Source organism: Oncorhynchus kisutch, linkage group LG13, assembly GCF_002021735.2.
Source record: "Oncorhynchus kisutch isolate 150728-3 linkage group LG13, Okis_V2, whole genome shotgun sequence".
NCBI classification, from domain to species: Eukaryota; Metazoa; Chordata; class Actinopteri; order Salmoniformes; family Salmonidae; genus Oncorhynchus; species Oncorhynchus kisutch.
The window spans coordinates 34,109,910-34,119,907 of NC_034186.2; the positions used below are offsets into that span (position 1 = coordinate 34,109,910).

General features: G+C 42.9%; 1 protein-coding gene across 2 annotated transcripts; it reads right to left on the minus strand.

Moving 5' to 3' along the window:
* Positions 1-124: 124 nt before the first annotated feature.
* npl (N-acetylneuraminate pyruvate lyase (dihydrodipicolinate synthase)) lies at positions 125-9,946 on the minus strand. 2 transcript variants are annotated; one of them, XM_020499006.2, is made up of 12 exons: positions 9,806-9,946; positions 9,104-9,176; positions 8,906-8,979; positions 4,877-4,964; positions 4,255-4,312; positions 4,055-4,130; positions 3,809-3,901; positions 3,533-3,678; positions 3,166-3,212; positions 1,318-1,402; positions 1,170-1,209; positions 125-1,056 (listed from the first exon to the last, which is right to left on the minus strand). In XM_020499006.2, exons 2-12 carry the CDS (start codon positions 9,172-9,174, stop codon positions 911-913), a joined length of 924 nt encoding a protein of 307 aa, XP_020354595.1. In that variant the 5' UTR covers positions 9,175-9,176; positions 9,806-9,946; the 3' UTR covers positions 125-910. The 2 variants fall into 2 exon arrangements, with proteins under 2 accessions (XP_020354595.1, XP_020354594.1); XM_020499005.2 differs by having other exon boundaries at positions 9,104-9,199.
* Positions 9,947-9,998: the final 52 nt, after the last annotated feature.

Here is a 9,998-nt window from a genome sequence, read left to right on the forward strand (position 1 = left end):
GATCATTCTACTTTTTGGTTTACAAGTACTGAAAGAGATCTGAAACTGAAGTCATACTCTGCAGAGCCCAGAATCATAACACAGAAAGATAGAGACAAACAAATGAACATGAAACTTGGGAGAATAACAGGTGAAAATCTATATGGCATAACATTCCAAAACAGATCTTTTATTTCATATGCAATGTCCAAGAGTGTTTACAAAAATGATTCAAGTTTTGTTTAGATTTCCCTTTCACTCACATACAAGTTCAGTTATACTGTAATTCACTTTAAAGATAATATCAAGACTACAATACCGGAAAGAATGCAGTTCACATTTTTGAGGTCAGTGGCAATTCAACTTATAGATGTACTGATTTACTTCAGGGTTAGGTTACAGTCTAATACGAAAAGGTATCGACCACACAAAAATGCATTGTTGCTCCTGTAAACGACAAAGAGAGTAAAAACAAATAAAGAATGAAGAAAACAACCCTGCAGGTCTCACTATAAAAACAATATAGATTACATATCAGAAACCATTTTAAGATACAAGGTGCTAAAGGTATTTTTAACAGTTCCCTAGTACGCTATGCACTTGATGCTCTTAATGCCCTACTACATGATGCTTGATTGCACCTCTTGCATGTCTGTGTTTTTTTGGGGCATTTTGGGCTTCTGGCAGTGGAATGTTTCTTTACATTTGAATACATGTGCAGGCGATAGTCAGTTAAATCAAACATATTGGGTACAGTGTTAATGTTTTTTGTTCCTCCTTATCAAAATCAGTTAGATGCAGGAGAACAGAATAGGAGATTTCAGAGTTGACATCTTGGGAGAGTCTAGATAAACAGAGAAATGCATGACTGTTTAAACAGACTCTGTGATGCTCCCAGGCTGGCCTATAAAGCCAAGCCTCCGTGCTGCTGTCATTGCTCCCCGAGGATCTGCTGGAGTCTCTGTGCTATGGAGAGTGCCTTGGGATGGGGGCAGGGCAGCAAGGGCAGGCGGGGAGGGCCCAGAGCCAATCCTGACACCTCACTCATCAGCTGCTTATTCACAGCCAAATCAAACCCTGCACACACACACAAAGTATCATATCACAAAAGGCACAGACTCACTCTAGGTTAATCTCACAGATGACACACATGGAAATGACTTGTGAGTGAAAATGTTGCACTCACTCACCTAGATTTATTGCATAACAGAGGATATCTTGCACCTGGAACTGCAAAGGGAGATCAAAGACATGAATCAAACAGATTATCACAGATTTAGGAAAACTACAATGATGTCCTGAGTTGTTGTTTTGTCTGAGGCTGAAAAGAAGGTGTACCTGTATAGTCCTGGCCTTGGGGATGTCCCCTTTATCAAAGGCTGACATGAGTCTGTTCACACTGCTGCCCAGGTAGTTGTATGTGCTGGGGAGAGAGCGACATTCCTAAGACATACAGTGCATTCGGAAAGTATTCAGACCCCTTGACTTTTTCTACATTTTGTTATGTTACAGCCTTATTCTAAAATTGAGGAAAATGTTTTATTTAATCAATCTACACACAATACCCCATAATGAAATGTTTGCTAATTCATAAAAATAAAAAGGGGATCCCGAGTAGCGCAGCGTTCTAAGGCACTGCATCGTGTCAATACAGACCCGGATTCGATTCCGGGCTTTATTACAACCGGCTGTGATCAGGAGTCCCATAGGGCGGCACACAATTGGCCCAGCGTCGTCCGGGTTAGGGCTTATCGCTCTGTAGCGACTCCTTGTGGGGGGCCGGGCACCTGCAGGCTGACCAGGTTGTCAGTTGAACGGTGTTTCCTCCAACACATTGGTGCGGCTGGCTTCAGGGTTAAGCGAGCGGGTGTTAAGAAGTGCGGTTTGGCGGGTCATGTTTCGGAGGATGCATGAAATCGACTTTCGCATCCCGAGCCCGTTGGGAAGTTGCAGTGACGAGACAAGATTGAAATTGAGGAGAAAAAGGGGGTAAAATACAAAACAAAAATGTAAAACAGAAAACAAATAAAAAATACCTTACATAAGTATTCAGACCCTTTGCTATGAGACTTGAAATTTAGCTCGAGTGCATCTTGTTTCCAATGATCATCCTTGAGATGTTTCTCCAACTAGAGTCCACCTATGGTAAATTCAATGGATTGGACATGATTTGGAAAGGCACACACCTGTCTATATAAGGTCCCACAGTTGACAGTGCATGTCAGAGCAAAGATCAAGCCATGAGGTCAAAGGAATTATTTGTAGAGCTCCGAGACAGGATTGTGTCGAGGCACAGATCTGGGGAAGGGTATCAAAAGACATTACTGCACCATTGAAGGTCCCCAAGAACACAGTGGCCTCCATCATTCTTAAAATGGAAGAAGTTTGGAACCACCAAGACTATTCCTAGGAAACCTAGCACCATCCCTACAGTGAAGCATGGTGGTGGCAGCATCATGCTGTGGGGATGTTTTTCAGTGGCAGGGACTGCATGGTGGTGGCAGCATCATGCTGTGGGGATGTTTTTCAGTGGCAGGGACTGGGAGACGAGTCAGGATCGAGGCAAAGATGAACGGAGCAAAGTACAGAGAGATCCTTGATGAAAACCTGCTCCAGAACAGGACCACAGACTGGGGCGAAGGTTCACCTTCCAACAGGACAATGACTCTAGCACACAGCCAAGACAACGCGGAGTGGCTTTGGGACAAGTCTCTGAATGACCGAGCGGAGCCCGGACTTGAACACGATCGAACATCTCTGGAGAGACCTGAAAATAGCTGTGCAGTGAAGCTCTCCATCCAACCTGACTGAGCTTGATGATCTGCAGAGAAGAATGGGAGAAACTCCCCAAATACAGGTGTGCTAAGCTTGTAGCATCGTACCCAAGAAGACTCAAGGCTGTAATTGCTGCCAAAGGTGCTTCAACAAAGTACTGAGTAAAAGGGTCTGAATAATTATGTAAATGTGATATTTCATTTTTTCTTCTTCTAAAAACCTGTTTTTGCTTTGTCATGTGGTATTGTGTGTAGATCAATTTCAGAATAAGGCTGTAACATAACTAAATGTGGAAAAAGTCAAGGTGTCTGAATACCCTCAGAATGCACTGTAAGTGTCTGCCTAATGGACTGCCTTCACACAGAGAGCCTAGTTCTCAGGGTTAAAGTATGATATCAAATAGAGACCAACCTGCCTACAGCCCCATTGGCACCCATTGCCAAAGCTCCTAGCAGTTGCTGTTAAAGAGTAAAACATTATTTAATTAGATAAACATAACATACTGAACACGACTTGCCTCTAAGGCAGTCCTCGAGTATCCCAACAGGACACATTTTTGTTGGTGCCCCAAATAAAAACACCTGATTTAAATGATCGAGGGCTTGATGATTATTTGACAAGTTGAATCAGGTGTGCTTGTCTGGGGCTACAATAAAAATGTGTACTGTTTGGGGTACTTGAGGACTGGAGTTGGGAAACACTGCTCTAAGGATAAGTTATCTTCATACTGACAGAGAGAGACAAGCACAGAGAGGGAGGAGAAAGATGAAGTGCTGACCTCATCTATACCATATAGGAGTGACCAGTGAGATGGACTATAGCTGACACACTGGCCAAAGTCCATCAGGTCGCTGCCACTGAACTTCAGCCCCTGGAACGAGGGGATCTGATTCGCTATCCCCTCCAACACATCCCTTGATCGCACTGACAGGAGAAAAGAGTGGCTGAGAATCAACATCCTTTTAATTCAAACCCTGAATATTAGAGTATCACATGCAGAGGTGCATCAAGAAGTGACCGACTGTATCATATCAACTGAAAGCAGAGTACTCACAGTTGACCCCGGTCACAGCTGGAATGTGATAATAGTAGAAGGGCATGGCTGGGGCGGCTGCAGCCACTTCCTGGAGAAACATCCTCAGAGCATCTGAGTTCAGTGGAAGGAAACAGCGTAAGGAAAGGAAATCCCTACAGTGAATTTCACTGCAAAGTTGATCCGAGTGGAATGGCTTAGGCATACCGTAATGAGCAAACAGAACCACAAGTATACGTCACAACCCGAAAAATAGGCTCAACCCACCTGCGGTGGCGGGTTTGAAAAAAGAGGGGGAGATCACTGATATCCCATCGGCTCCTATTTCAGCAGCATGTCGTGCCTGCATGGGGGACACGGAGATAGTATGACACCTTACACTGTGAGCTGTTCCAAGGCCTTGTGCCGAGTTTAGACTAGTTATGGGTAGGCAGGACTCCCAGCAGGTTGTGGCAGGGATGACTCACCAGCTCCTGGGAGTCCTTCAGACTCATGCAGCCCACGTGCACTATCACCTGCTCCAGCCTGTGAAGACACATCAAAGTGTGCCAAGTAGCCAGCAAGGCTTTATCAGTGACTCATTCACACAGAGAAACAGTATTGCCACATACATTGAGCATAGCAAACATTAGGAACACCTTCTTAATATTGAGTTGCACCACCCCCACCTCCTTTTGCCCTAAGAACAGCCTCTATTCATTGGGGCATGGACTCTACAATGTATCGAAAGCATTCCACAGGGATGCTGGCCCATGGTGCAGGTCTTGACAAACCGGTGCACCAGGCACCTACTACCATACCCCGTTCAAAAGGCACTTTTGTCTTACCCATTCACCCTCTGAATGGCACACATACACAATTCATGTCTCAATTGTCTCAAGACTTAGAAATCCTTCATTAACCGGTCTCCTTCCCTTCATAGAAGTGGATTTAACAAGTGACATCAATAAGAGATCATAGCTTTCACCTTGATTCACCTGGTCAGTCTGTCATGGAAATAGTTGTCCTTAATGTTTTGTCTACTCAGTGTATAAACCATATTACACACAATTGATAACCACATTCTGTATTACTTTTTCACAGACTTACTTGTTCTTGCCCTGATGACACCACTCTACTGCAAGCAGCTTCCTCTCCTCCACAGTGAGAGACATGCCTTCTCCTGTCGTGCCATTTACTGGTGGAGCAGTTGGGGAAAAGAACAGAGGCATAACTAACACCTGTGCATTAAATTCATTAAATATCCTACAATGTGATTTTCCGGATTTTTTTTCTAATTTTGTCTGTCATAGTTGAAGTGTACATATGATGAAAATTACAGGCCTCATCTTTTTAAGTGGGAGAACTTGCACAATTGGTGGCTGACTAAATACTTTTTTGCCCCACTGTATACACACATACACAAAAATGACAGCATTCAAAAGAAAAACCCTCTCATGAGGCACATTCTGACTTAACTAATAAAGCACAGGTGGGGTCCACCAGGCTCAGAAACAGCCTCCCCTTGGGTTACACAACAGGTGGGGTCCAGCAGGCGCTCAGATACAGCCTCCCCTTGGGTTACCCAACAGGTGGGGTCCAGCAGGTGCTCAGAAACAGCCTCCCCTTGGGTTACACAACAGGTGGGGTCCAGCAGGCGCTCAGATACAGCCTCCCCTTGGGTTACCCAACAGGTGGGGTCCAGCAGGCTCAGATACTGCCTCCCCTTGGGTTACCCAAAAGTGAACTAACTAGAACACCTATTCTTGGCACACAGGCCAGGTATATCTATGCAAACTAAAGTGTGCGCGTTCACACAACATTAAACATGGAGAAATCAGACACATGCTCTCCAAACAAAGACAATGAGGAAATTGACAGTAAACTGTTAAATGTTTTGCACAGTTTGTGAGGTCTCCAAACAACGTGTCTTTTTGTAGAATTTCCGTAACCATACATTCCAAATGGGGGAGTAGGTTGGGATTAACTTTGCAGATAAGTACAGTATATACAGTGGCAAGAAGTATGTGAACCCTTTGGAAATACATGGATTTTTGCATAAATTGGACATAGAATTTGATCTTATCTTCATCTAGGTCACAACAATAGGCAAACACATTCTGCTTAAACTAATAAAACAATTATACATTCATATGTCTTTATTGAACAAACCGTGTAAACATTCACAGTGCAGGGTGGATAAAGTATATGAACCCTTGGATTATTATTTTTTATTTCACCTTTATTTAACCAGGTAAGCCAGTAGAGAACAATTTCTCATTTACAACTGTGACCTGACCAAGATAAACCAAAGCAGTGCGACACAAACAACAGAGTTACACATGGAATAAACAAACGCAGTCAATAACACAATAGGAAAGTCTATATACAGTGTGTGCAAATGAAGTAAGATTAGGGAGTTAAGGCAATAAATAGGACATAGTGGCGAAATATTTACAATTTAGCAAATAAACACTAGAGTGATAGATGTGCAGAAGATGAATGTGCAAGTAAAGATACTGGGGTGCAAAAAAAAATATATAATAATATATATATAAAAATGTAATAAATAATATGGGGATGAGATAGTTGGATGGGCACTCCCATAGAGACTGCCAGAGGTCCAGACAACAGGCCTTCCGATTTGACACACTGAACTCTGTCTGAGTAGTAGTTGGTGAACCAGGCGAGACAGTCACTTGAGAAACCAAACTGGTTGACCCTTCTTTGGCAGCAATAACCTCAACCAAACATTTTCTGTAGTTGCGGATCAGACCTGCACAAACGTCAGGAGGAATTTTGGACCATTCCTCTTTACAAAACTGTTTCAGTTCAGTAATATTCTTGGGATGTCTGGTGTGAACTGTGCTCTTGAGGTCATGCCAGAGCAACTGAAATCGGGTTGAGGTCAGGACACCATTAGGCATACTTTCTTCTGTTGTTGATTTACTTCTGTGTTTTGAGTCGTTGTCCTGTTGCATCACCCAACTTCTGTTGAGCTTCAATTGGCAGACAGATAGCCTAACAGTCTCCTGTAAAATGTCTTGATAAACTTGGGAATTAATTTTTCCTCCTCTGAGGCAGCCCCAAAACATGATAATCCCTCCACCATACTTTACAGCTGGGATGAGGTTTTGATGTTGGTGTGCTGTGCCTTTTTTTCTCCACAGTGTTGTGTGTTCCTTCCAAACAACTCAACAGTAGTTTCATCTGTCCACAGAATATTTTGCCAGTAGCGCTGTGGAACATCCAGGTGCAGTTCAGCAAACATCAGACGTGCAGCAATGTTTTTTTGGACTGCAGTGGCTTCTTCTGTGGTGTCCTCCCATGAACACCATTCTTGTTTAGTGTTTTACGTATCACAAACTCGTCAGAGATGTTAGCATGTTCCAGATATTTCTGTAAGTCATTAGCTGACACTCTAGTATTCTTCTTAACCTCATTGAGCATTCTGCGCTTTGCTCTTGCAGTCATCTTTGCAGGACAGCCACTCATAGGGAGAGTAGCAACAGTGCTGAACTTTCTCCTTTTATAGACAATTTGTCTTACTGTGGACTAATGAACATCAAGGCTTTTAGAGATACTTTTGTAACCCTTTCCAGCTTTATGCAAGTCAACAATTCTTCATCTTAGGTATTCTGTGATCTATTTTGTTTGAGGCATGGTTCACATCAGGCAATGCTTCTTGTGAATAGCAAACTCAAATTGTGTTAGTGTTTTTTATAGGGCAAGGCAGCTCTAAGCAACATCTCCAATCTCATTTCATTGATTGGACTCCAGGTTAGCTGACTCCTGACAATTAGCTTTTGGAGAAGTCATTAGCCTAGGGGTTCACATACTTTTCCCAACCTACACTGTGAATGTTTAAATTATGTATTCAATATAGACAAGAAAAATACAATAATGTGTGTGTTATTATGTCTATTGTTGTGACTTAGATGAAGATCAGATCAAATGTGATGACCAATTTATGCAGAAATCCAGGTAATTCCAAAGGGTTCACATAATCTTTCTTGCCTGTGTGTATGTGTATATATTTATTTATTTCATGGGGCATTTAAAAATATTGACAAATAATTGGCACAAAGAAACAAAAAAATTGAGAGAGAGATGTGCCTATAGCATGTCTTCGCCACACAACCCTCCCCTTATTCTTGTCTGGACATTTAAAAATGATGCTTGAGACACGTTTATGCTTGAGACACTGCTCACACGTAAGCAGTAACCTCAAATATTGTCAGGATGTAGCAGTGGTCATTTTCCCTTCAACTGATCGAACCCAGGGCTGTAGTGACGCATCAAGCACTGTGATTCAGTGCCTTAGACTACTGTGCCACTCGGGAGGCCCACAGTTCACTATTTCTAACCACCCCGCTTAAACTCATGGACATGTGACAGCTTGGCAGAATGGCACATTCCAGACAACCACTGCTACGTGATACCCTGTTGGTCAATATGTATGTCCATTTGGTGAATGTGGATTGTTGGAGCAAATAAAAGGAACATCATAGCAGTTGCCCTGAGGCAGATGAACACTTTGCCCAGGCCCTAAACAATGTAGACTAAGCTTTTGGCTATGCTGTGGCACAAACTTCCTGGCATGAGTCATTGTTGAAGCAGGTAAGGGAGCATTTTCTCCCAAACGATGCACAAGAGACACTGGGGTTGTCTCCAGACCTCAAAACAGTGACAAATTCCGTGCCACACCCAGGAACATTCACCCCCCCCCCCATCCCATCATTGGGCACTTTCCATAGGAACAGCAGAGGGGTAGGAAGGAGACAGTGTGTTGGAGGCCGAACTGTCCTCCTCACCAGGTAACTTTTAACTTGACTCTGCCCTTATAAATGAAAAATTACAGGCGGAGGCGTATCACATTATTCACTTCGCCTACCACAGAGATGAGAAGTGTTTCACGCTTTTTACAGAAATCCAAACGAGTCATACCTAATCACCCCCCTACACACACTGCGGCCCGCTCTGTCCATTGTGCGGACACAGTGCAGCTGATATTTTCTGTGTCAACCTGTCACTCAATCATTTTACGTTTTATTTACTGTAGGGGCATAAAACTGAGGGGGAACAAGTTTGAACGGAGGGGATACCCCTCAAGGAGCCAGGTAAAGAGGAAGCTCTTACCAAATATACTCTTAACACCTTGTTGCTTTAACAGGTAGTCAACGTAGGGTCTGATCTCTGAAAGGTTGATTTCACTGTGGAGAGAGAGGGAGAGAGATTGGATAAAGAGTACAGTAAGTTGAAGAATGTAAAGTCAACAACAGCTCTAATCATAAATGCATACATAACATGACCCATAAAACAAGTTAGATCACCTACCCTTCAGGAGTGAGCGGTGTAAAAGTGGCAGCTACAAGGCCGGTGGCCTTCCTGCCAACAACGGGAGTCATGGCTGTGTGAGAGAAAATATGCTGACTGTGCATGGTTGGTTGGGGTGGGAGGGAGGGGAGGTCTGTTAATTTCCTGAGTTGAATTGAATCCTTCACTACAAAATAATACCAAAACTGGTTGAATCAATGTCGTTTCCACAAAATTTCAACCCCAACTAAATCTGATGAAATTGCTGACAACTCAACCAGATGTAAATTAGACATTGAACTGATGTCTGTGCCCAGTGGGTACAATATAATTCTGCACTACAATATGAAAACAACCATGGAATGGATAATATTTCATAGCTTTACAATAATAGGTCTGATTCTTCAAACTACATTGAGCCTATAGTGACTCTCCCCTAAGACTGACATTAACTTGCCAAGCAAACAGTGAACAATGGCACTGACCCCTGTAACGTTATATAGCTTACTGACGATCTCGTGTATTTCTTATTTCTATCGGTCGTGTGTTTTTGTTCTACATTACTCTATAGTACTACGGATATTGATTACTGCTTTGTTGGGGAAGAGCTTGCCAGAAAGGCATTTTCACAGTACTTGTGCACGTGACAATACAACCTGAAACTTAAACTATCAGTTCATCATGTTAGGCATGCAATGCATACAGTACTAAATATTTTGTTACCCGTTTTGTTTGTTCCTCCAGTAGATCCTGCACAAATAGGTGGAAATATGAGGCAAGCCTTTATTTCGTTTTCTTGTTGAAGAGAGCCTGCCTTACCTTCTGCCTCTACCAGAGAGTTTTCAACATGGATTTGACGTCAAAGCTCAAGTAGGTCATGTGAGACCAGACGTTGCACATGACTTTACTAGGCTAG

Coding starts and splice junctions, on each gene's coding strand:
- npl (XM_020499006.2), bottom strand. CDS start 9,174: ATGACTCCCGTTGTTGGCAGGAAGGCCACCGGCCTTGTAGCTGCCACT. Junction 4,313..4,876: donor TGTCATCAGGGCAAGAACAA/GTAAGTCTGTGA, acceptor GTGTCTTCACAG/GCTGGAGCAGGTGATAGTGC. Junction 4,131..4,254: donor TGAAGGACTCCCAGGAGCTG/GTGAGTCATCCC, acceptor TCCCCCATGCAG/GCACGACATGCTGCTGAAAT.